At 56.5% G+C, this 26880-nt stretch overlaps 1 protein-coding gene across 2 annotated transcripts in view; it reads left to right on the forward strand.

Annotated features, from left to right (window-relative positions):
- The window catches only part of TMEM8B (transmembrane protein 8B), a 57461-nt gene that overhangs the window by 12694 nt on the left and 17887 nt on the right, over nt 1-26880 (forward strand). For both annotated transcript variants that reach the window (XM_073343270.2, XM_073343271.2), the window contains exons 7-8: nt 50-146; nt 664-787. In XM_073343270.2, the coding sequence (XP_073199371.2) occupies nt 50-146; nt 664-787 (221 nt within the window). The remainder of the gene's footprint in view (nt 1-49; nt 147-663; nt 788-26880) is intronic.

The raw sequence follows: 26880 nt of genomic DNA on the forward strand, positions 1-26880 counted from the left end.
GTCCAGGCTGGAGTGTCAGGAACTCAGTGTTGGGCTCTGTCCCTTTCAGTCGTCCCTGCGGGGGGAGAACGTGACGGTCTTTGGGTGTCTGACCCACGAGGTCCCGCTGATGGCAGGAGACAACGCGTCTGTCACCTGTGAGACAGGTGAGGGCTGGCCTGCGCCCACCTCCGCGCTCCCCAGTAGGTGGCGCCAGAGGCGTGGGCCTGGGGCTATCGGCAGGTGAGGGGGCTGGAGCAGGAGCGGGTCACTGGCTTAGACCAGGCCGGCTAACCCGGAGCAGCCCCATGAGGACGCAGATCCAGCTGCAGCCAGCGGCTCTGGGTTCAGTGAAAGCTGTTCCCAGCCGGCCGCGCAACACCCCGACCGCTGCATGCCGCATGCGGGGAGAGCTCGGAGCGGCTCTGGGTCCCATCACTGCAGCATGGGCTGCCCCACACCCCCTACAGTGCAGGGAGGGGGCTGGGAAAGGGGTTCCTGCCCCGGCAGCTCAGTCCCCGGCATACTGCAGCAGGAGCGTGGGGATGGGAGACGCGACCATAACAGGGAGTGGGGGACTCTCCCCCCACACAGCATTGCCCCCATGGCCCCATGGGGCTGCCAGCGCAGAGCGGGGAGGTCCTGCAGCCCGGCCCCTGCTCACTGCCGCTTGCCTCCCCGCAGGGTCCCTGGCTGGGTTCCTGCTGTCTGTCAACAGCACGGCCAGCCTGGCCCGCTTACGGATCCCGTACCCCCAGACGGGCAGCTGGTACCTGAGCCTGCGCTCGCTCTGCGCCACGGAGCACGGGTAAGGGAGCGCCGTGCCGGGGCCGCACCGGGGGCGGCTGGTGCATGCAGAGGGTCAGGGGGTGGAGCTCAGGGGTGTGAGCTGCGGCTGAGGGCGGGGTGGGACCTGCTGCCCCTGGGCTCACAGCGGGGGATGGCCCATGTGGAGGGGGCATTTGGGGGCGGCCCTGGCGGGAGGGGGGCTGAGGGGCTCCCTGGGCCATTTTGTACCTGGCCAATGGAGCCAAGTGGCAGCTCAAGGCTGGCTATGCCTGCATCCAGTGCACCCCTTCCCATGCCAGGCCGCCCCGTGGGGAGCCCTGCCCCTCTCCCTCTGCCAGGTCAGGCCTGGGCTCCGGGCGCGGTGCTGAGCCTGCAGGTCTGACAGGGCTGGGTCCGTGGTTCCCCGTCGTGGGCTGGGAGATGGGGGTGCGCTGCCTGGCTGCCCGACCCCCCAGCGCTGCTTACTCTGAACAATGGGGAAACCAGCTGGGTCTGCCAGTGACTTCCCAGCCACCCCAGGGGCACCAGCCCGGCCTGGCTTCAGCAGCATCCTGGGGCCTGTGCCAGGCTGGATCCCCAAGCAGCCCCCCTGTGACGGGGCTGCCCGTGGGAGCCAGCTGAGGTCACTCAATCAGGGTGATCTGCAAACAGAGCGGGGCAGACAAACCCGAACGCTGGTGGATATTCCAATACTGAGATTTACCCAGCCAGCCCAAAACAGCTTTACCCAGCCAGCTCTTCAGCCCCTCCCTGGGTACTCAGACGTCCAAACAATGCAGTGCCCTTAAAGTACCAGCCTCCGGCCTCCATCCAGACACACACGTCAAACATAGGATGATAAACTCTGAAAATCTTATTTCATCATATAAAAGAAAAGGTTCCCCTGACCCCAAAGGACCAAGCCCCAAACCCAGGTTAAATGATAACTGAGATCTTACCCCAGATACACACTTACAGTCAATCCTTATTAACTAAACTAAAGTTTATTAAAAAAGAAAAGAGAGAGTGTGTTGGTTAAAAGATCAATATACAGACAGACTTGAATTCAATTCTTCAGATTCAGATACAGAGCAGAACTGAGCTTGTATTTGCCAAAAGTCCTTTTAGAAATAGTCCAGAGGTTATAGTCCAAAGTTCATATTCAGGGTGACTCCAGTCAGTGACTGGGGGTCTCAGTCCTTATGGCTTAAGGTTTCCCCCTCTTGAAACCCAGAGCAGATCTGAGATGAAGAAGGATCGTGGCCCAAGGTTTTTATACATTTCCTGCAGCCTTTTGGCCTGAGAAAACAATAGGTTTAACTTTCCTTCTTCCAAACATCCTGGCCATTAGCACAGGGTAACTTATCCATTAACATTTCAGACACAGGTTACCACAACCTTCAAAGAGACATAGACAATTCTATTTCACTCAAGTGTCTTCCTAAATGTTAATATTCCTCTTTGAATTAAAGCTACAGCCATAGACAAGACTTGTTTGCGGACATCACAAGCCCTGAGCACACAGCTCCCCTTCTCTGTCTCACAATGCCGGCTGCATTTCACAGCTCTCTCCATTTCCATCTCTTCCTAACCAGTTCCTAAAGTCCGGCCCTGGGTCAGGTCAGTCTGGGAGGTAATTAACTCTTTCTGGCCCTGTCACCTTTCAATGAGATATTATATTACACTCCGAACGTCACACCCCCCCGACAGGCCCCCCTCTGCAGGAATCCCCTCTGGCTGGAGTCCTGAGTGTAGGCTCCCAGGGTCGTCCCCCCCGCCCGACAGGCCCCCCACAAGAGGCCAACTCCTCCTCCCCACTCTGGTAACCCCTGCCCCCAGGTCGGGGCATCTCTTGGCTTAGTTGTCCCACTTGGTGCCTGCTCTTCCTTGGAGTCCCCACCAGCTAGAGCGACGGGTCCACAGAGCCATCACTGCAGAGCAACCCCATGGCCAGCCTGTGTGTGCCGGCCTGGGGACCTGGAGGGCCAGGGATCACCCCCCAGCTAACCCAGGCCAGACCTCCGCTGACTCGGCCACACACTGCGGGGCACTGGGCACATGGCAGGGTGCAACGAAGCGGGCTTTGGCGGGACCCAACTGAGAGTGTCAATTCAGGACAAATTGCTCAGAGCCGGGCAGTCACAGCCCAAGGCTGGGGGTCCTTCACTACTAAGGCACCAAACCAGCCAAACAGAGAGAACTTTGGTCCCACCCCACTGGCTAACCAGAAGTTGTAATGATGCTGGTTCTGGTGGGACCCAACTGAGAATGCCAATTGTTCCAAAGCATGGGGGAGTCAGGGACAGCGCATCCGCTCTCAGGTTGGCACTTCCCTTCACATGGACCACGTCCTTGTCATAATCCTGCAGGAGCAGGCTCCACCTCAGGAGCTTGGCATTGGCTCCTTTCATCTGGTGCAGCCAGGTCAGGGGAGAGTGGTCGGTGTAGACGGTGACGTGTCGCCCGAAGAGATAGGGCTCTAGTTTCTTGAGGGCCCACACCATGGCCAGGCACTCCTTCTCGATGGCCGCGTAGTGTTGCTCCCGGGGTAGCAACTTCTTGCTCAGGTACACGATGGGGTGTCTCTCCCCCTTTTCATCTTCCTGCATTAACACTGCCCCCAGTCCCTTGTCGGAGGCGTCGGTGAACACCACAAAGGGCTTGTGTGACGAAGTGGGCCTGTTCTTAATGTTTCCTCCGAATATTGTGGGGGTGCCTCAGTTTCCCCTAGGCAGTTCTTAAGTATCTAGGGGGTGGGGTAAGGGTGTATGATCATTGCAAAGCCCTAGAGGGCAGGTGTGTGCAGGGGTCTGGACACAGAGAATGGCCGACACCCTGTTTCCTGGCAACTGATGGCCTGGGCCCTTCCCCCCTGCAAGGTGAGAGCTAAAGGGTTGGAGAACAAAGGAATCAGGTGCCCTCCTGGCCTGGAAAAGGGACAAAGCCCAGAGGAGGAGGGGCTGGAGAGAGTTTCAGTTTGGGGCTGGCTGGGACATGGAGTGAAGTGCAGATGGGGTTGTCTGGCTCACTGCCCCCCAAAATGGACCCAGCTGAGGGGTCCCGTTCTCTGCACCTGCAAGCTCTGTTTTAGACCATGTTCCTGTCGTCTAATAAACCTTCTGTTTTACTGGCTGGCTGAGAGTCACGTCTGACTGCGAAGTTGGGGTGCAGGACCCTCTGGCTTCCCCAGGAGCCCCGCCTGAGCGGACTCGCTGGGGGGAAGCACACGGAGGGGCAGAGGATGCTGAATGCTCCGAGGTCAGACCCAGGAAGGTGGAAGCTGTGTGAGCTGTGTGTCCTGAAGACAGGCTGCTCACAGAAAGGCGACTACCCCAGAGTCCTGACTGGCTTCATGGGGAGCAGTTCCAGAGCATCGCCCAGGGACTCCGTGACAACTGGTGGCAGCGGTGGGATGTACTGCACCCCGTGGATGGCACTTCCTGCAGTAAGTGACTGGGGAGCAGTAACACGAAGGGGGATTGCCGAGGACCAGGCATGCTGAAGGCTCAGAGAGGAGCGGTTTCGGGGGGCGGTTAACCCCTGGGAGTGTGTGACCAGCGAGAAGGACTGTGCAGTAATGGGGTCCCCCTAGGGACTGCAGTGAGCAGTCTCAGGGGCGGAGGAGCCTGCAGCTTGGCCCGGGGAGAGAGAAGGACTTTTGCAGTAACAGGGTTCCCCTGGGGATTGCAGTGAGCAGTCCAAGGGGCGGAGGAGTCTGCAGCTCGACCCTGGCAAAGAGGTGGTGACCTCGAGAAGGACTGGCACACTAGGGGTTCTCCCTGGAAACCGTGGGGAGCTGAGAACACACGGGCCTGTGAGTCCACAACAACTTGGGAGGAGCGGAGTGATGGTCTGTCACCGTCTCCTTAAGAAGGACATTGTAACCCTGTGCAGAAAGAGAGGGTTGAGCGTTGGAAAGTTCACCAAAGCACAGTTAATCGTGCAGCTGGAGGAGGATGACCGCTCTAAGGAACAGATTCCTGACCCCCAATGGGGCTATAGCAGGATCTGGGAGCAGCTGGAGTGGGAGCCAGGCATCCCCAAGACTCCTGTCCCCGACCAGACGTTCCCCATCGGGGGATCGAGACGGACGGGATTGGAGCTGAGTCCGAGGGAGCAAGAGGACCGTGGGAGACAGCGAGAGCCCGAGAAAGAGCTGCAGAAGCAGCAGCAGCATGAACTGGCGGTGGGGAGCGGAGAGGGCTAGGGGACCTCCCCGGGGTGAGTGGGGATAGATCCCGGGGGGCCAGTTCCGCAGGGAACCTCGAGACTAAATTGCTGCCCCTGGTTAAGGAGAGGGGGATGTGGATGCCCACCTCACTGCCTTTGAGCAGGCTGGCGATTTGAACCAAGGGGACCCTGCGGAAAAGCCCCGGTGTCTAGCTCCCTTGCTGGGTCCCAAGGCCATAGACTCCGTCAGCCAGATGGGTGGGGAGGTGGACAGGCTCCCACTCCTGACTCCAACCTATATGTCTGTGTGGAGTTTCCTGGGGCCAGGCCCCTCGGACCCCCAGTGGGAGCAGAAGGTGATGGTCAATGGGGAGACATTCCTGGGGTGGCGAGATCCTGGGACAGAGAGAACTGGTGTCAGGCCCTGGGTGGTGCAGCCTCAGATGCTGAGGGGCTGTGTGAGCTGGGTGAGGGTCCCAGGGACGAAGCCCCTCGCCCTGCCTATGGCCCAGATCCCTGTGCAGACCGAGGAGGGGTGGGGCTGGCTGGTCATTGGGGTTCTCCAGGACACCAGCTACGAGACCCTGTTGTGGGGTGACTGTGTCTCTTTGGGACAGGATCCAGGCCCTGTTCCTGTAACTGCCAAGGGTTTGAATTTGAATCCAGGGAACCAATCGGTGGAGAGGGAAACGGTCAGTGAAAATGCAGATGACCTGGCTGGCAGGCGGGAGGAGCCGCTAGGCTCAGGCTACCTGCCTGCCTGTAACCAGACCCCTGGGGCTGGGTGGGACAGAGAGATGCTCCCCGCCCCCTTGCACACCAGAGTGGGGACTCTCCCTGGCTCTGATGCACTGAGGAAAGCAGTGGCCTGCCCCACTGGGACAGCAAGGGCAGCGCTGAGCACAGTGGGAGCTGAGACCCCAGCTGAGTGGGGGGAGACACAGGCAGGGCAGGGGATCTGTGGGGAGTGGCAAGGTGCTTGGTAAGGAAAGTTTGGATGAGCCTAGGCAGCCTTGTGATCTGATGGATGTGTCCAGTCAGCAGGGTGGGAAGGCGAGGAGAGTGGAAGATGAGAGTCCCTGGACCTTACCTGTTAGCTGGGTGGAGAATTGGGACAGTGAAGGAAATGGGTCTCTGTCTGTCAGGGGTATTAACTTGCCTATGGAGGGAGCTACCCTGATCTCCAAGCAGTTGTCTGTGACCAGCCTTGTGTGCTGGGACAAAGGGAATGAGATCCCAACCTGTGTGTCTGGTAAAGGAGAAAGTGTGTCCGGCTCTTCTTTGTCTGTGGAGCAGACAGAAGGGGCCTTTCAGCCTGTGATGGATGAGGGTCGTGCAGTTGTCTCAGAGCTGGTTCTGGATTCAGCTAAAGCCCAGGAAGGGAAGGGTCCTAAGTTTGTGTCTGCTCGGGAGAATGGCCCTGTAACTAGGTCGCATCCAGTTAGGGTCTATGTAAAATCCCCGAGACCAGACAATTCTGGTGCTTGTATTTTGCCTGTTGCTAGTGTGTTGTTGGAAAGGGTGGAGCAACTCTGTCTAATCAGGGTGAGATCCTAGCCAGGGCACAAGGAGAGCATGAAGGTGTGTGATTGTGTTACCTACTGAGGGTGTGGAAACCTGTAGCAAGGAGGAAAAGATTCCTGAACTTGTGTGTGGCAAAGGGAAGGAGAATGCTTCTAACCTTTTATCTAGGAAGTCTGTAAGTTTGCCTGAAAGGGGATTGTGTAGGAATCCGCCTGATGGGCCAGAGGTGATTCTGGATGTAAGGGAGACCCAGAAAGAGTCTGTTGTTGCTCAGGAAAGTGTTCCCCTAGAGCAAGCCCTAGGTAAAGAGGGTAAGAGCAGAATTTCTGGGAGGGGTGAATTGTTGCATAGAAAAGCCCTTGGGAAAGGAATCCTCATGGAGTCTTTGCAAGCAGTTTACTGCAACTGAAGGGTGTGAAAATGATTTAATCAAGAGAGTTTCAGTTCCTAACAGCCAGAAATTTTCTGTTGTGAATGGATCCACTGACTTTCCTGTTGAAAGATCCAGTGTGGATAGCTTTGAGAAGGTCTCAGATGGAGTGAAAGCTGTTAAGAAAGGTACACCGTCCTATAACCAAGTGGCTGTGTTGGGCCAGCTTGTTGGGGAGACAAGGTTGTGGAGAAAGGGATGTCTCCATGCTAGTTCTGTAAGTGAACAGTATGTGGCCCAGGTCAAGATGGGGGCCCTTAACCAAGAGAGCCCGAATTGCAGCCCTCCAGACTGGAGCTCTGGGAGAAAACCCAATCCCAGTTTGACCCCCTGGGGTTTTGGGGTGGCCAAAGGGCATGGGCCGCATAAACCTTCCCATATGCGGCATGCGAGTGCTATCGACCACCCCCGACCTAAGGGAGGGCGTGAAACTGGAAGGGCCTGGTGTAACTCCTACCAAGGAATGGGAGAGACGCTGGGGCATCCATGGGAACATTGGTGGCTTCGAACTTCCCCAGGTCACCGGGTAAAGTGACCCCGCTCAGTTCGATCTCGAAGGGGGGAGAGATGTGACGAAGTGGGCCTGTTCTTAATGTTTCCTCCGAATATTGTGGGGGTGCCTCAGTTTCCCCTAGGCAGTTCTTAAGTATCTAGGGGGTGGGGTAAGGGTGTATGATCATTGCAGAGCCCTAGAGGGCAGGTGTGTGCAGGGGTCTGGACACAGAGAATGGCCAACACCCTGTTTCCTGGCAACTGATGGCCTGGGCCCTTCCCCCCCTGCAAGGTGAGAGCTGAAGGGTTGGAGAACAAAGGAATCAGGTGACCTCCTGGCCCGGGAAAGGAACAAAGCCCAGAGGAGGAGGGGCTGGAGGGAGTTTCAGTTTGGGGCTGGCTGGGACATGGAGTGAAGTGCAGACGTGGTTGTCTGGCTCACTGCCCCCCAAAATGGACCCAGCTGAGGGGTCCCGTTCTCTGCACCTGCAAGCTCTGTTTTAGACCATGTTCCTGTCGTCTAATAAACCTTCTGTTTTACTGGCTGGCTGAGAGTCACGTCTGACTGCGAAGTTGGGGTGCAGGACCCTCTGGCTTCCCCAGGAGCCCCGCCTGAGCGGACTCGCTGGGGGGAAGCACACGGAGGGGCAGAGGATGCTGAATGCTCCGAGGTCAGACCCAGGAAGGTGGAAGCTGTGTGAGCTGTGTGTCCTGAAGACAGGCTGCTCACAGAAAGGCGACTACCCCAGAGTCCTGACTGGCTTCATGGGGAGCAGTTCCAGAGCATCGCCCAGGGACTCCGTGACAGCTTGTCAAAGTCTGGGTTTGCCAGAACCGGGCCACTGACCAGAGCCTCCTTCAGCGCCCGGAAAGCCTCCTGGCACTGCTCGGTCCAGACCACCTTGTCTGGCTTCCCCTTCTTGCATAGCTCAGTGATGGGGGTGGCTATGGCGCTAAAGTGGGGCACAAACCTTAAGATAGTACCCTGTGTCACGGAGTCCCAGGGCGATTCTCTGGAACTGCTCCCCATGAAGCCAGGCAGGACTCTGGGGAAGTCTCCTTTCTGTGAGCAGCCTGTCTGCAGGGCAAAAACCTCACACAGCTTCCACCTTCCTGGGTCTGACCTCGGAGCACTCAGCATCCTCTGCCCCTCCGTGCGCTTCCCACAGCGAGTCCGCTCAGGCGGGGCTCCTGGGGAAGCCAGAGGGTCCTGCCCCCCAACTCCGCAGTCAGACGGGACTCTCAGCCAGCCAGTAAAACAGAGGTTTATTAGACGACATGAACATGGTCTAAAACAGAGCTTGTAGGTGCAGAGAACAGGACCCCTCAGCTGGGTCCATTTTGGGGGCAGTGAGCCTGACAACCATGTCTGCCCTTCACTCCTCGTCCCAGCCAGCCCCAAACTGAAACTCTCTCCAGCCCCCCCTCCTCTGGGCTTTGTCCCTTTCCCGGGCCAGGAGGTCACCTGATCCCTTTGTTCTCTAACCCCTTTAGCTCTCACCTTGCAGGGGGGAAGGGCCCAGGCCATCAGTGGCCAGGAGACAGGGTGTCGGCCATTCTGTGTGTCCAGACTCCTGCACACACCTGCCCTCTAGGGCTCTGCAACGATCATACACCCTTACCCCACCACCTAGATACTTAAGAACTGCAGAGGGGAAACTGAGGCACCCCCACAATATTCAGAGGAAACATTAAGAACAGTCCCGCTTTGTCACACCCCGCTTTTTGGTGTGGGGAGCAGGCCAGTCTCTGATCACCTCCACCTTAGCTGGTTCCGGCTTTAGGCGGCCGCTCCCCACCCGATGGCCCAGGTAAGATACTTCAGCCATCCCCACCTTGCCCTTCTCCGCTTTTACAGTCAGCCCAGGCCCCTGGAGTTGGTCCAGCACTTGTCTAACCTGGGACATGTGGTCCTCCCAGGTCTGGCTAAAGACACAGATGTCATCAATATACGCCCCGGCAAAACTCTCCATCCCCCTCAGGAGCTGGTCCACTAGGCGCTGGAAGGTGGCCGGTGCTCCCTTGAGGCCGAAAGGCAGGGTCAGGAACTCATAGAGCCCCAGAGGGGTGATAAAGGCCGATTTCAGCCGGGCATCTGCATCCAGCGGCACTTGCCAGTAGCCTTTTGTAAGGTCCATGGTGGTAAGGTACCAAGCTCCTCCCAGCTTGTCTAGGAGCTCATCAGGCCTGGACATGGGGTAGGCATCAGATACAGTGATGGCATTGAGCTTCCGATAGTCCACACAGAACCGGACCGACCCGTCCTTTTTGGGGACCAGCACCACCGGCGAGGCCCAAGGGCTGGCAGATGGCTGGATCACCCCCAAAGCCAGCATGTCCCGGACCTCTCTTTCCAGGTCCTGAGCAGTTTTCCCTGTGACTCGGAAGGGGGAGCATCTTATCGGCGGGTGCGACCCTGTCTGCACCCGGTGGACAGTCAGATTAGTGCGTCCAGGCTGGTTGGAAAACAGCTGTCCGTACGGATGCAGCACCTCCCTGACCTCAGCTTGCTGGGCAGGGGTTAGCTGATCCGAGAGGGGAATTGTTTCCAGGGTGGAACCAGCTCTGGTCCCAGGGAATAGATCTACTAAAGGGTCATCTCCCTGCTCCTCCCACTGTCCACACACGGCCAACACCACATTCCCCCTGGCATAATATGGCTTCATCATATTCACATGGTACACCCGGCGGTGGTGCGCCCGGTTCGACAGCTCCACCACATAGTTTACCTCATTGAGCTGCTTGACGACCTTGAAAGGGCCCTCCCAGGCGGCCTGTAGTTTGTTCTTTCTCACGGGGATGAGAACCATCACCTGATCCCCGGTGGCGTAGGCCCGGGCCCGCGCCGTGCGGTCATACCAGACCTTCTGCTTCCTCTGGGCTCTGGCCAGATTCTCCCTGGCCAGGCCCATGAGTTCAGCCAGTCTCTCTCGGAAGATCAGGACATACTCCACCACTGACTCTCCATCGGGAGTGGCCTTCCCCTCCCACTCGTCTCTCATCAGGTCCAGGGGGCCCCTCACCCTCCTGCCATATAACAGTTCGAAAGGCGAAAATCCGGTAGACTCCTGGGGCACCTCCCTGTACGCGAACAGCAGGTGAGGTAAGTACTTGTCCCAGTCCTGCGGGTGCTGGTCCATAAAGGTTTTCAGCATCATCTTTAGCGTCCCATTGAACCTCTCCACCAGCCCGTTGGACTGGGGGTGATAAGCTGAGGCCCAGTCGTGCCGGACCCCACATTTCTCCCACAAGCACCGGAGCAGGGCCGACATGAAGTTGGAGCCTTGGTCTGTCAAGACTTCCTTGGGGAACCCCACTCGGCTGAAAATGGTCAGGAGCGCATCGGCCACGGTGTCGGCTTCAATGGAAGCTAAGGGCACTGCCTCGGGGTAGCGGGTGGCGAAATCTACCACCACCAGAATGTATTTCTTCCCCGACCAGGTCGTCTTGCTGAGAGGCCCCACGATGTCCATGGCCACCTTCTGGAAAGGCTCCTCTATGATGGGCAAAGGTCTCAAAGCCGCTTTCCCCTTGTCCCGGGCCTTCCCCACCCTCTGACAGGGGTCACAGGATCGGCAATACTGCCGGACCGTGGTAAAGACCCCGGGCCAGTAAAAGTTCTGTAGCAACCTCTGCCGGGTGCGCTGGATTCCCTGGTGCCCTGCGAGGGGGATGTCATGGGCCAGGTACAGGAGCCTGCGGCGATACTTCTGGGGGACCACCAGCTGCCTCCTGATCCCACAGGACTCTACTTCCCTTGTGGGAGCCCATTCTCGGTACAGGAACCCCTTCTCCCACAGGAACCTCTCCTGGCAGCCTCTCCTCATGGTCCGTACCACACCAAGGTCGGCCAGGTCCCTGAGCTTCCGCAAGGAGGGATCTTTCCTCAACTCGGCCTGGAACTCAGCGGCTGGGGAAGGGATGGGGACCGGTTCCCTCTTGGTGGCCGGGTCTGAGGCCTCCGCCTCTCTGAGCTGTGCCGCTTGGTGTTCCCTCCCCACCAAGGAAGGGCCCACGCCTCTGGCAAGGTACCCTCTCCGAGGTCAGGGCACAGTGCCCCTCCCCGGCTCTGGCTATGGGTCATGACCAGGGCACCCTGGGGATTGCTTGGCCAGTCCCCTAAGTCCCCCCCCACAGCAACACCTCAGTGGGCAAGTGGTGGTGTACCCCCACATCCTTGGGGCCCTCCTTGGCCCCCCATTTCAGGTGTACCCTCACCACTGGCACCTTGAATGGGGTCCCGCCCACCCCCGTCAGGGTCAGGTAGGTGTTGGGCACCACCCGATCTGGGGCCACCACCTCGGGCCGGGCCAGCGACATCTCTGCGCCCGTATCCCAGTATCCATCGACCTTCCTCCCATCCACCTCCAGGGGAACAAGGCACTCTCTCTGGAGGGACAGCCCCACGCCCACCCTGTAAACTGAGAACCTTGAGTCCAGAGCATCCAGCCCCCCGGAGAAGCTGGCCTGGGAAACTCCTCCCTCCTGAGCAGGTGGTAAGCTGCCAGCCCCCCTTGCCTGGGCCATCTGCCCCTCATCCAGCTGGGTCCCTACCCAGTTAACCCTGTGCGGGTTCGATCTGCTCAGTCTGTCCCTGAACCTGGGGCACTGGGTCCAGATGTGGCCTCTCTGGCCAAAGTGATAGCAGCTCATGTCCCGTTGGTCCCCTCAAATTGGGCGGTTGGACCTGATGCCAAATGTTCCCCTTGGGAGGGGGCTTTCCATGTTCCCCCTTTGAGAGGTCGCAGGGTGACTTTCTCTCTGCATCATGGGGGGGCCTCTTCTTTTGGGACTCCTCCCTGCCATCCCCTGACCGGCTGTTCACAAACTCGTCGGCCAGCTGCCCTGCGTGCTGGGGGTTCTCGAGCTTTTTGTCCACCAGCCACAGCCTCAGGTCGGAAGGGCACTGTTCATACAGTTGCTCCAGTACGATTAGGTCCAGCAGGTCCTCTTTAGCTTGGGCCCCATCCACCCACTTGAGGGCATACCCCTGCATCCGGTTGGCCAGTTGTAGGTAGGTGACCTCAGGCGTTTTACGCTGACTCCGGAACCTTCTCCGGTACATCTTGGGGGTCAGCCCAAACTCGTGTAGCAGGGCCTTTTTGAACAGTTCATAGTTCTCTGCCTCCGCCCCTGTCATCCGGCTGTACACCTCCACGGCTTTGGGTCCAATAAGGGGGTGAGAAACTGGAGCCTGTCTGCAGGGTCAAACCTGTGCATCTCGCAGGCATTCTCAAAGGCCGTCAGGAAGCTATCTATGTCCTCCCCCTCCTTCCGCTGGGCCAGGAAGTACTTATCAAAGCTCCTTGCAGTCTTGGGTCCCACAGCACTCACTGCAGCTGGAGGCTCGCTGGTCCTCAGCTTGGCCAGCTCCAGCTCGTTCTGACGCTGCTTTTCCTCATGCTGACGCTGCCTTTCGCGGTCCTGTTGCTCCTTCTCTCAATCTTCCAATTCTCTCAGTTTCATCTCCCTCTCCCATTCCAGCTGCCTCCGCTCCAGGGATGGGGAGCTCTGCCAGGAGGATCCCCTGGTGGCCGCGAGGGTCGGGATGCCCTTGGTATTTGCTGGGCTCCTCCCAGCTCCTCCCCTTGGCATAGGTAAGAGGGGTTCTGGGATGCCCTCGGCAGCAGTCTGACCCCTCCCATCCGGGTAAGGCACCAGGGCCCGCCTTGCATCTGCTGGGCTGCTTCCCTCAGAGACAGGGATAGGTCCATCCGAGCGATCCTCCTCCTCCAGCTGGGCAATCAGCTGTTCCTTGGTGGACCTCCCGATGCGCAGCCCCCTCTGCCTGCACAGCTCCACCAGATCGCTCTTAACGCGTTTAGCGTACATCTCCCTGCTGGCCACTCGCGGACCTGTGTGCTCTCAGCTCCCCACGGTTTCCAGGGAGAACCCCTAGTGTGCCAGCCCTTCTCCAGGTCACCACCTCTCTCCCAGGGTCAAGCCGCAGACTCAGTCGCCCCTGAGCCTGCTCGCCGCAGTCCCCAGGGGGACCCTGTTATTGCAACAGTCCTTCTCGCTGGTCACACACTCCCAGGGGTTAAGCATAGCTCCTCCGCCACCCCGAAACCGCTTTTCTCTGACTCTTCAGCACGCCTGGTCCTCGTTACTCCCTCTTCGTTTTACTGCTCCCCAGTCACTTACTGCAGGAAGCGCTGTCCGCGGGGTGCAATAGATCCCACAGCTACCATGGGCAGCGATCCCCTGGGAGAATACCATGAGGGGGAAAGGAGTCCAGGAGAGCTGTCTGTATTTTAAAGAATCCTTATTGAGGTTACAGGGACAAACCATCCCGATGTGTAGAAAGAATAGTAAATGTGGCAGGCGACCAACTTGGCTTAACAGTGAAATCCTTGCTGATCTTGAACACAAAAAAGAAGCTTACAAGAAGTGGAAGATTGGACAAATGACCAGGGATGAGTATATAAATATTGCTCGGTCATGTAGGAATGAAATCAGGAAGGCTAAATCACACCTGGAGTTGCAGCTAGCAAGAGATGTTAAGAGTAACAAGAAGGGTTTCTTCAGGTATGTTAGCAACAAGAAGAAAGTCAGGGCCCCTTACTGAATGAGGGAGGCAACCTAGTGACAGAGGATGTGGAAAAAGCTAATGTACTCAATGCTTTTTTTGCCTCTGTCTTCACAAACAAGGTCAGCTCCCAGACTACTGCACTGGGCAGCACAGCATGGGGAGGAGGTGACCAGCCCTCTGTGGAGAGAGAAGTGGTTTGGGACTATTTAGAAAAGCTGGACGAGCACAAGTCCATGGGGCCGGATGCGCTGCATCCGAGAGTGCTAAAGGAGTTGGCGGATGTGATTGCAGAGCCATTGGCCATTATCTTTGAAAACTCGTGGCGATCCGGGGGAAGTCCCGGACGACTGGAAAAAGACTAATGTAGTGCCCATCTTTAAAAAAGGGAAGAAGGAGGATCCTGGGAACGACAGACTAGTCAGCCTCCCCTCAGTCCCTGGAAAAATCATGGAGCAGATCCTCAAGGAATCAATTCTGAAGCACTTAGAGGAGAGGAAAGTGATCAGGAACAGCCAGCATGGATTCAACAAGGGCAAGTCATGCCTGACTAATCTAATTGCCTTCTATGATGAGATAACTGGCTCTGTGAATGAGGGGAAAGCAGTGGACGTGTTGTTCCTTGACTTTAGCAAAGCTTTTGACACGGTCTCCCACAGTATTCTTGTCAGCAAGTTAAGGAAGTATGGGCTGGATGAATGCACTATAAGGTGGGTAGAAAGCTGGCTAGATTGTCGGGCTCAACGGGTAGTGATCAATGGCTCCATGTCTAGTTGGCAGCCGGTATCAAGTGGAGTGCCCCAAGGGTTGGTCCTGGGGCCGGTTTTGTTCAATATCTTCATAAATGATCTGGAGGATGGTGTGGATTGCACTCTCAGCAAATTTGCGGATGATACTAAACTGGGAGGAGTGGTAGATACGCTGGAGGGGAGGGATAGGATACAGAAGGACCTAGACCAATTGGAGGATTGGGCCAAAAGAAATCTGATGAGGTTCAATAAGGATAAGTGCAGGGTCCTGCACTTAGGACGGAAGAACCCAATGCACAGCTACAGACTAGGGACCGAATGGCTAGGCAGCAGTTCTGCGGAAAAGGACCTAGGGGTGACAGTGGACGAGAAGCTGGATATGAGTCAGCAGTGTGCCCTTGTTGCCAAGAAGGCAAATGGCATTTTGGGATGTATAAGTAGGGGCATAGCGAGCAGATCGAGGGACGTGATCGTTCCCCTCTATTCGACATCGGTGAGGCCTCATCTGGAGTACTGTGTCCAGTTTTGGGCCCCACACTACAAGAAGGATGTGGATAAATTGGAGAGAGTCCAGCGAAGGGCAACAAAAATGATTAGGGGTCTGGAACACATGACTTATGAGGAGACGCTGAGGGAGCTGGGATTGTTTAGCCTGCAGAAGAGAAGAATGAGGGGGGATTTGATAGCTGCTTTCAACTACCTGAAAGGGGGTTCCAAAGAGGATGGCTCTAGACTGTTCTCAATGGTAGCAGATGACAGAACGAGGAGTAATAGTCTCAAGTTGCAGTGTAGGAGGTTTAGGTTGGATATTAGGAAAAACTTTTTCACTAGGAGGGTGGTGAAACACTGGAATGCGTTACCTAGGGAGGTGGTGGAATCTCCTTCCCTAGAAGTTTTTAAGGTCAGGCTTGACAAAGCTCTGGCTGGGATGATTGAGTTGGGGATTGGTCCTACTTTGAGCAGGGGGTTGGACTAGATGACTGTCACGGAGTCCCTGGGCGATGCTCTGGAACTGCTCCCCATGAAGCCAGTCATACTCTGGGGTAGTCGCCTTTCTGTGAGCAGCCTGTCTTCAGGACACACAGCTCACACAGCTTCCACCTTCCTGGGTCTGACCTCGGAGCATTCAGCATCCTCTGCCCCTCCGTGCGCTTCCCCCCAGCGAGTCCACTCAGGCGGGGTCCTGGGGAAGCCAGAGGGTCCTGCACCCCAACTCCGCAGTCAGACGGGACTCTCAGCCAGCCAGTAAAACAGAAGGTTTATTAGACGACAGGAACATGGTCTAAAACAGAGCTTGCAGGTGCAGAGAACGGGACCCCTCAGCTGGGTCCATTTTGGGGGCAGTGAGCCAGACAACCACGTCTGCCCTTCACTCCATGTCCCAGCCAGCCCCAAACTGAAACTCCCTCCAGCCCCTCCTCCTCTGGGCTTTGTTCCTTTCCTGGGCCAGGTGGTCACCTGATTCCTTTGTTCTCCAACCCTTTAGCTCTCACCTTGCAGGGGCGAAGGCCCCAGGCCATCAGGGTCCAGAAAACGGGGTGTCGGCCATTCTCTGTGTCCAGACTCCTGCACACACCGGCCCTCTAGGGCTCTGCAATGATCATACACCCTTACCCCACCACCTAGATACTTAAGAACTGCCTAGGGGAAACTGAGGCACCCCCATACTATTCAGAGGAAACATTAAGAAGAGTCCCACTTCGTCACATCGACCTCCTGAGGTCCCTTCCAACCCTGATATTCTATGATTCTGTACCACCAGTTGTTAGAAAGAGTGGGGGAGTCAGGATCCTGTACCCTTGTTTCCTGCAATTCACATTCACCGTGACTCTCAGCCAGCCAGTAAAACAGAGGTTTATTAGACGACAGGAACATGGTCTAACACAGAGCTTGTAGGTGCAGAGAACAGGACCCCTCAGCCGGGTCCATTTTGGGGGCAGTGAGCCAGACAACCACGTCTGCACTTCACTCCATGTCCCCATCCAGCCCCAAATTGATTCCCCCTCCAGCCCCCCCTCTGGGCTTTGTTCCTTTCCCTGGCCAAGAGGTCACCGGATTCCTTTGTTCTCTAACCCCTTTAGCTCTCACCTTGCAGGGGGGAAGGCCCCAGGCCATCAGGGTCCAGAAAACGGGGTGTCGGCCATTCTCTGTGTCCAGACCCCTGCACACACCTGCCCTCTAGGGCTCTGCAATGATCATACACCCGTATCCCACCCCCTAGATACTTAAGAACTGCCTAGGGGAAACTGAGGCACCCCTACACTATTCAGAGGAAACATTAAGAACAGTCCCGCTTCATCACACCCCCCCTCCTGGCTCAGGTTACAGGCTCTCAGGTATCCCATCCCCAGTGAAACTCCCCTGCCAGATTCCCAGGTCACCACTCCCCGCTCCCTGCTGCGTCACACCAATTCAAGACAAATTGCTTCAAGCAGGGCAGTCACAGCCGAAGGCTGGGGTTTTTCCACCTCTAAGGCAAACCAAAACAGCCAGCCAGAGAGGACTTTGGTCTTACCCCTCTGGCTAACCACAAGTCACACAAGCAATTCCCTCAGACACTCCAGTTTCCCAGGATCCCCACCAGCGCCACTTGTTGTGGGAGGAGAGGGATCGCTTGGATGACCCGATCCCTGTCCCGGAGGGAAGCTGCCTGGCGGACGCAGCGTGGGCCCTGGGGCCTGACCGGGCTGGGAAGGGTCAGACTGCTGCCGAGGACATCCTGAGACCCTTCCTACCTAGGCCCGGCGGGAGGGGTTGGGGGAAGCCCAGCGAATAGCGAGGGCACCCTGACCCCGGCACCCAGCAGGGGATCCTCCCAGCGGAGCTCCCCATCCCTGGAGCGGATGTAGCTGGAATGGGAGAGGGAGTTGAAAATGAGGGAGCTGGAGGATCATGAAAAGCAACGTCAGCATGAGCGGGAAGAGAAGGAGAAACGATGTAAGCATGAGCAGGAGGAGAAGGAGCGGGAATGTCAGGAGAAGGAGAGGCAATGTAGGCATAAGCAGGAGGAGAAGGAGAAACAAAGACAGCATGAACTGGAGCTGGCCAGGCTGAAGAGCAGTGGGACCCCGGCTGCGGTGAGTGCGGGGGGACCCAGGACGGCAAGGAACTTTGATAAGTGCTTCCTGGCCCAGCGGAAGGAGGGGGAGGACATGGATAGCTTCCTGACGGCCTTTGAGAATGCCTGTGAGCTGCACAGGGTTGACCCTGCAGACAGGCTCCAGTTTCTCACCCCCTTACTGGACCCCAAAGCCGTGGAGGTGTACAGCCGGATGACAGGGGCGGAGGCAGAGAACTATGAACTGTTCAAAAAGGCCCTGCTACACGAGTTTGGGCTGACCCCCAAGATGTACCGGAGAAGGTTCCGGAGTCAGCGTAAAACGCCTGAGGTCACCTACCTACAACTGGCCAACCGGATGCAGGGGTATGCCCGCAAGTGGACAGCTGGGGCCCGAGCTAAAGGGGACCTGCTTGACCTAATCGTACTGGAGCAACTGTATGAACAGTGCCCGTCCGACCTGAGGCTGTGGCTGGTGGACAAAAAGCTCGAGAACCCCCAGCACGCAGGGCAGCTGGCCGACGAGTTTGTGAACAGTCGGTCAGGGGGTAGCCGGGAGGAGTCCCAAAAGAACAGGCCCCCCCCGATGCAGAGAGAGAGTCACCAGGGGGCCTCCCAGCAGGGAAATAGGGAGAACCCCCCTCCCAAGGGGAACGCCTGGCGTCGGGCCCCTCCGACCCACTCGAGGGGACCAACGTGACCTGAGCTGCTATCACTGTGGCCAGAGAGGCCACGTACGGTCCCAGTGCCCAGGGCTCAGGGACAAACTGAGCAGACCCAACCTACCCAGGGTTAACTGGGTAGGGACCCAGCTGGACGAGGGGCAGACGACCCAGGCAAGGGGGGCTGCCAGCTTACCACCTGCTCAGGAGGGAAGAGTACCCCAGGCCAGCTCCGCCAGAGGGCTGGAGGCTCTGGACTCAGGGTGCTCAGTTTACAGGGTGGGCGCGGGGCTGTCCCTCCGGAGAGAGTGCCTTGTTCCCCTGGAGGTGGATGGGAGGAAGGTCAATGGATACTGGGATACGGGCGCGGAGGTGACGCTGGCCCGGCCCGAGGTGGTGGCCCCAGATCGGGTGGTGCCCAACACCTACCTGACCCTGACGGGGGTGGGCGGGACCCCATTTAAGGTGCCCGTGGCAAGGGTACACCTGAAATGGGGGGCCAAGGAGGGCCCCAAGGACGTGGGGGTGCACCACCATTTGCCCACTGAGGTTTTGATGGGGGAGACCTAGAGGACTGGCCAAGCAAGCCCCAGACCGCCCTGGTTGTGACCCGTAGCCAGAGCCGGCGAGGGGCACTGCGCCCTGACCTTGGGGAGGGTATCACACCGGAGGCGCAGGACCCTACCCTGGTGGGGAGGGAGCGCCGAGGGGCACGGCTCAGAGAGGCGGAGGCCTCAGACCTGGCCACTGAGGGGGAACCGGGCCCCATCCCTTCCCCAGCCGCTGAGTTCCAGGCCAAGTTGAGGAAAGATCCCTCCTTGCGGAAGCTCAGGGACCTGGCTGACCTCAGGGTGGGACGGACCATGAGGAGAGGCTGCCAGGAGAGGTTCCTGTGGGAGAAGGGGTTCCTGTACCGAGAATGGGCTCCCACAAGGGAAGTAGAGTCCTGTGGGATCAGGAGGCAGCTGGTGGTCCCCCAGAAGTATCGCCGCAGGCTCCTGTACCTGGCCCATGACATCCCCCTCGCAGGGCACCAGGGAATCCGGCGCACCCGGCAGAGGTTGCTACAGAACTTTTACTGGCCCGGGGTCTTTACCACGGTCCGGCAGTATTGCCGATCCTGTGACCCCTGTCAGAGGGTGGGGAAGGCCCGGGACAAGGGGAAAGCGGCTTTGAGACCTTTGCCCATCATAGAGGAGCCTTTCCAGAAGGCGGCCATGGACATCGTGGGGCCTCTCAGCAAGACGACCCGGTCGGGGAAGAAATACATTCTGGTGGTGGTAGATTTTGCCACCCACTACCCCGAGGCAGTGCCCTTAGCTTCCATTGAAGCAGACACCGTGGCCGATGCGCTCCTGACCATTTTCAGCCGAGTGGGGTTCCCCAAGGAAGTCTTGACAGACCAAGGCTCCAACTTCATGTCGGCCCTGCTCCGGTGCTTGTGGGAGAAATGTGGGGTCCGGCACGACTGGGCCTCAGCTTATCACCCCCAGTCCAACGGGCTGGTGGAGAGGTTCAATGGGACGCTAAAGATGATGCTGAAAACCTTTATGAACCAGCACCCGCAGGATTGGGACAAGTACTTACCTCACCTGCTGTTCGCGTACAGGGAGGTGCCCCAGGAGTCTACCGGATTTTCGCCTTTCGAACTGTTATATGGCAGGAGGGTGAGGGGCCCCCTGGACCTGATGAGAGACGAGTGGGAGGGGAAGGCCACTCCCGATGGAGAGTCAGTGGTGGAGTACGTCCTGATCTTCCGAGAGAGACTGGCTGAACTCATGGGCCTGGCCAGGGAGAATCTGGCCAGAGCCCAGAGGAAGCAGAAGGTCTGGTATGACCGCACGGCGCGGGCCCGTGCCTACGCCACCGGGTATCAGGTGATGGTTCTCATCCCAGTGAGAAAGAACAAACTACAGGCAGCCTGGGAGGGCCCTTTCAAGGTCGTCAAGCAGCTCAATGAGGTAAACTCTGTGGTGGAGCTGTCGAACCGGGCGCACCACCGCCGGGTGTACCATGTGAATATGATGAAGCCATATTATGCCAGGGGGAATGTGGTGTTGGCCGTGTGTGGACAGTGGGAAGAGCAGGGAGATGACCCTTTAGTAGATCTATTCCCTGGGACCAGAGCTGGTTCCCCCCTGGAAACAATTCCCCTCTCGGATCAGCTAACCCCTGCCCAGCAAGCTGAGGTCAGGGAGGTGCTGCATCCGTACCGACAGCTGTTTTCCAACCAGTCTGGACGCACTAATCTGACTGTCCACCGGGTGCAGACAGGGTCGCACCCGCCGATAAGATGCTCCCCCTTCCGAGTCACAGGGAAAACTGCTCAGGACCTGGAAAGAGAGGTCCGGGACATGCTGGCTTTGGGGGTGATCCAGCCATCCGCCAGCCCTTGGGCCTCGCCGGTGGTGCTGGTCCCCAAAAAGGACGGGTCGATCCCGTTCTGTGTGGACTATCGGAAGCTCAATGCCATCACTGTATCTGATGCCTACCCCATGCCCAGGCCGGACGAACTCATAGTCAAGCTGGGAGGAGCTCGCTCCTTACCACCATGGACCTTACAAAGGGCTACTGGCAAGTGCCGCTGGATGCATATGCCCGGCTGAAATCGGCCTTTATCACCCCTCTGGGGCTCTATGAGTTCCTGACCCTGCCTTTCGGCCTCAAGGGAGCGCCGGCCACCTTCCAGCGCCTAGTGGACCAGCTCCTGAGGGGGATGGAGAGTTTTGCCGTGGTGTATATTGATGACATCTGTGTCTTTAGCCAGACCTGGGAGGACCATGTGTCCCAGGTTAGACAAGTGCTGGACCGACTCCAGGGGGCTGGGCTGACTGTAAAAGTGGAAAAGTGCAAGGTGGGGATGGCTGAAGTATCTTACCTGGGCCATTGGGTGGGGAGCGGCCGCCTAAAGCCAGAGCCAGCCAAGGTGGAGGTGATCAGAGACTGGCCCGCTCCCCACACCAAAAAGCAGGTCCAAGCCTTTATTGGGATGGCAGGATACTACCGAAGATTTGTGCCCCACTTTAGCACCATAGCCACCCCCATCACTGAGCTATGCAAGAAGGGAAAGCCAGACAAGGTGGTCTGGACCGAGCAGTGCCAGGAGGCTTTCCGGGCGCTGAAGGAGGCTCTGGTCAGTGGCCCAGTTCTGGCAAACCCAGACTTTGACAAGCCCTTTGTGGTGTTCATCGACGCCTCCGACATGGGACTGGGGGCGGTGTTAATGCAGGAGGATGAAAAGGGGGAGAGACACCCCATCGTGTACCTGAGCAAGAAGTTCCTACCCCGGGAGCAACACTACGCGGCCATCGAGAAGGAGTGCCCGGCCATGGTGTGGGCCCTCAAGAAACTAGAGCCCTATCTCTTCGGGCGACACTTCACCGTGTACACCGACCACTCTCCCCTGACCTGGCTGCACCAGATGAAAGGAGCCAACGCCAAACTCCTGAGGTGGAGCCTGCTCCTGCAGGATTACGACATGGACATGAAAAAAGAAAAGGAGTACTTGTGGCACCTTAGAGACTAACCAATTTATTTGAGCATGAGCTTTCGTGAGCTACAGCTCACTTCCACGGATGCATACCGTGGAAACTGCAGAAGACATTATATACACAGAGACCATGAAACAATACCTCCTCCCAACCCACTCTCCTGCTGGTAATAGCTTATCTAAAGTGATCATCAGGTGGGCCATTTCCAGCACAAATCTAGGTTTTCTCACCCTCCACCCCCCCACACAAATTCACTCTCCTGCTGGTGATAGCCCATCCAAAGTGACAACTCTTTACACAATGTGCATGATAATCAAGTTGGGCTATTTCCTGCACAAATCCAGGTTCTCTCACCCCCTCACCCCCCTCCCAAAAACCACACACACAAACTCACTCTCCTGCTGGTAATAGCTCATCCAAACTGACCACTCTCCAAGTTTAAATCCAAGTTAAACCAGAACATCTGGTTGGGGGGGGGTAGGAAAAAACAAGGGGAAATAGGCTACCTTGCATAATGACTTAGCCACTCCCAGTCTCTATTTAAGCCTAAATTAATAGTATCCAATTTGCAAATGAATTCCAATTCAGCAGTTTCTCGCTGGAGTCTGGATTTGAAGTTTTTTTGTTTTAAGATAGCGACCTTCATGTCTGTGATTGCGTGACCAGAGAGATTGAAGTGTTCTCCGACTGGTTTATGAATGTTATAATTCTTGACATCTGATTTGTGTCCATTTATTCTTTTACGTAGAGACTGTCCAGTTTGACCAATGTACATGGCAGAGGGGCATTGCTGGCACATGATGGCATAGATCACATTGGTGGATGTGCAGGTGAACGAGCCTCTGATAGTGTGGCTGATGTTATTAGGCCCTGTGATGGTGTCCCCTGAATAGATATGTGGGCACAATTGGCAACGGGCTTTGTTGCAAGGATAGGTTCCTGGGTTAGTGGTTCTGTTGTGTGGTATGTGGTTGTTGGTGAGTATTTGCTTCAGGTTGCGGGGCTGTCTGTAGGCAAGGACTGGCCTGTCTCCCAAGATTTCTGAGAGTGTTGGGTCGTCCTTCAGGATAGGTTGTAGATCCTTGATAATGCGTTGGAGGGGTTTTAGTTGGGGGCTGAAGGTGACGGCTAGTGGCGTTCTGTTATTTTCTTTGTTAGGCCTGTCCTGTAGTAGGTGACTTCTGGGAACTCTTCTGGCTCTATCAATCTGTTTCTTTACTTCCGCAGGTGGGTATTGTAGTTGTAAGAAAGCTTGACAGAGATCTTGTAGGTGTTTGTCTCTGTCTGAGGGGTTGGAGCAAATGCGGTTGTATCGCAGAGCTTGGCTGTAGACGATGGATCGTGTGGTGTGGTCAGGGTGAAAGCTGGAGGCATGCAGGTAGGAATAGCGGTCAGTAGGTTTCCGGTATAGGGTGGTGTTTATGTGACCATTGTTTATTAGCACTGTAGTGTCCAGGAAGTGGATCTCTTGTGTGGACTGGACCAGGCTGAGGTTGATGGTGGGATGGAAGTTGTTGAAATCATGGTGGAATTCCTCAAGGGCTTCTTTTCCATGGGTCCAGATGATGAAGATGTCATCAATATAGCGCAAGTAGAGTAGGGGCTTTAGGGGACGAGAGCTGAGGAAGCGTTGTTCTAAATCAGCCATAAAAATGTTGACATACTGTGGGGCCATGCGGGTACCCATAGCAGTGCCGCTGATCTGAAGGTATACATTGTCCCCAAATGTGAAGTAGTTATGGGTAAGGACAAAGTCACAAAGTTCAGCCACCAGGTTAGCCGTGACATTATCGGGGATAGTGTTCCTGAGGGCTTGTAGTCCATCTTTGTGTGGAATGTTGGTGTAGAGGGCTTCTGCATCCATAGTGGCCATTACCCTCTGATCCCACTGAGAGTTACCAAAAGCAACTACAGCATTTGCTCAAGAAACTTCCTGAAAAAGCACAAGATCAAATCCGCACAGACACACCCCTGGAACTCTGACCTGGGATATTCTATCTACTACCCAAGATCCATAAACCTGGAAATCCTGGGCGCCCCATCATCTCAGGCATTGGCACCCTGACAGCAGGATTGTCTGGCTATGTAGACTCCCTCCTCAGGCCCTATGCTACCAGCACTCCCAGCTACCTTCGAGACACCACTGATTTCCTGAGGAAACAACAAGCCATTGGTGATCTTCCTGATAACACCGTCCTGGCCACTATGGATGTAGAAGCCCTCTACACCAACATTCCACACAAAGGTGGACTACAAGCCATCAAGAACCTGAAGCAAATACTCACCAACAACCACATACCACACAACAGAACCACTAACCCAGGAACTTATCCTTGCAACAAAGCCCGTTGCCAACTGTGCCCACATATCTATTCAGGGGACACCATCACAGGGCCTAATAACATCAGCCACACTATCAGAGGCTCGTTCACCTGCACATCCACCAATGTGATCTATGCCATCATGTGCCAGCAATGCCCCTCTGGGCAAACTGGACAGTCTCTACGTAAAAGAATAAATGGACACAAATCAGATGTCAAGAATTATAACATTCATAAACCAGTCGGAGAACACTTCAATCTCTCTGGTCACGCAATCACAGACATGAAGGTCGCTATCTTAAAACAAAAAAACTTCAAATCCAGACTCCAGCGAGAAACTGCTGAATTGGAATTCATTTGCAAATTGGATACTATTAATTTAGGCTTAAATAGAGACTGGGAGTGGCTAAGTCATTATGCAAGGTAGCCTATTTCCCCTTGTTTTTTCCTACCCCCCCCCCCCCCAACCAGATGTTCTGGTTTAACTTGGATTTAAACTTGGAGAGTGGTCAGTTTGGATGAGCTATTGCCAGCAGGAGAGTGAGTTTGTGTGTGTATGGGGGTGGGGTGTGTGTGAGAAAACCTGGATTTGTGCTGGAAATGGCCCACCTTGATTATCATGCACATTGCAGGGAGAGTGGTCACTTTGGATGAGCTATTACCAGCAGGAGAGTGAGTCTGTGTGTGTGGTTTTTGGGAGGGGGGTGAGGGGGTGAGAGAACCTGGATTTGTGCAGGAAATGGCCCAACTTGATTATCATGCACATTGTGAAGAGAGTTGTCACTTTGGATGGGCTATCACCAGCAGGAGAGTGAGTTTGTGTGTGTGTGTGGGGGGGGGGGGGGGGGCGGAGGGTGAGAAAACCTGGATTTGTGCTGGAAATGGCCCAACCTGATGATCACTTTAGATAAGTTATTAGCAGCAGGAGAGTGGGGTGGGAGGAGGTATTGTTTCATGGTCTCTGTGTATATAATGTCTTCTGCAGTTTCCACGGTATGCATCCGATGAAGTGAGCTGTAGCTCACGAAAGCTTATGCTCTAATAAATGGGTTAGTCTCTAAGGTGCCACAAGTCCTCCTGTTCTTTTTGCGGATACAGACTAACACGGCTGCTACTCTGAAACCTGACATGGACGTGGTCCACGTGAAGGGAAGTGCCAACCTGATAGCGGATGCGCTGTCCCGGAGAGGGGGTCCCGAACTTCCCCAGGTCACTGGTCAGCGTGACCCCGCTCAGTTCAGTCTCGAAGGGGGGAGAGATGGGACGATGTGACTCAGCAGGGAGGGGGGAGTGTTGACCTGGGAATGTGCCCTGGGGATGGGAGACCTGAGAGCCTGTCACCTGAGCCAGGAGGGGGAGGGGGAGGTGACACCTCTGCCCAGGAATGTGAACAGAGGCTGCAGCAGGGAACCTGCTGTGGGGGGGTTTAGTTTCAGTTTGGGGTTGGGTGGAGGAACACAGGGAACCCCAGGGCTGGGGTCTAAGCTCCCTGCCCCCCAGAAGGACTTGACTGAGGGGTCCTGGTTGTACCCACAAGCTCTGGTTTGGGACTGTGTTCCTGTTGTCCAATAAACCTTCCGCTTTACTGGCTGACTGAGAGTCTCAGTGAAGTCCAGGAAGAGGGGTGTGTCACGGAGTGTGGGGGAGTCCAGGCCCTGCACCCCTCTTCCTGGGATCCACTGAGACTCTCAGCCAGCCAGTAAAACAGAAGGTTTATTGGACAACAGGAACACAGTCCAAAACAGAGCTTGTGGGTACAACCAGGACCCCTCAATCACGTCCTTCTGGGGGAGCAGGGAGCTTAGACCCCAGCCCTGGGGTTCCCTGTGTTCCTCCACCCAGCCCCAAACTGAAACTAAACCCACCCAGCAGGTTCCCTGCTGCAGCCTCTGTCCACATTCCCGGGCAGAGGTGTCACCTCCCCCTCCCCCTCCTGGCTCAGGGGACAGGCTCTCAGGTCTCCCATCTCCAGGGCCCATTCCCAGGTCAACACTCCCCCCTCCCTGCTGAGTCACATCGTCACATCTCTCCCCCCTTCGAGACTGAACTGAGCGGGGTCACGCTGACCAGTGACCTGGGGAAGTTCGGGGCCCCCTCTCCGGGACAGCGCATCCGCTATCAGGTTGGCACTTCCCTTCACGTGGACCACGTCCATGTCGTAATCCTGCAGGAGCAGGCTCCATCTCAGGAGTTTGGCGTTGGCTCCTTTCATCTGGTGCAGCCAGGTCAGGGGAGAGTGGTCGGTGTAGACGGTGAAGTGCCGCCCGAAGAGATAGGGCTCTAGTTTCTTGAGGGCCCACACCATGGCCAGGCACTCCTTCTCGATGGCCGCGTAGTGTTGCTCCCGGGGTAGCAACTTCTTGCTCAGGTACACGATGGGGTGTCTCTCCCCCTTTTCATCCTCCTACATTAACACCGCCCCCAGTCCCGTGTCTGAGGCGTCGGTGAACACCACAAAGGGCTTGTCAAAGTCTGGGTTTGCCAGAACTGGGCCACTGACCAGAGCCTTCTTCAGCGCCCGGAAAGCCACCTGGCACTGCTCGGTCCAGACCACCTTGTCTGGCTTCCCCTTCTTGCATAGCTCCGTGATGGGGGTGGCGATGGCGCTAAAGTGGGGCACAAATCTTCGGTAGTATCCTGCCATCCCAATAAAGGCTTGGACCTGCTTTTTGGTGTGGGGAGCGGGCCAGTCTCTGATCACCTCCAC

Source organism: Lepidochelys kempii, chromosome 5 (genome assembly GCF_965140285.1).
Source record: "Lepidochelys kempii isolate rLepKem1 chromosome 5, rLepKem1.hap1, whole genome shotgun sequence".
Classification (NCBI taxonomy): Eukaryota; Metazoa; Chordata; order Testudines; family Cheloniidae; genus Lepidochelys; species Lepidochelys kempii.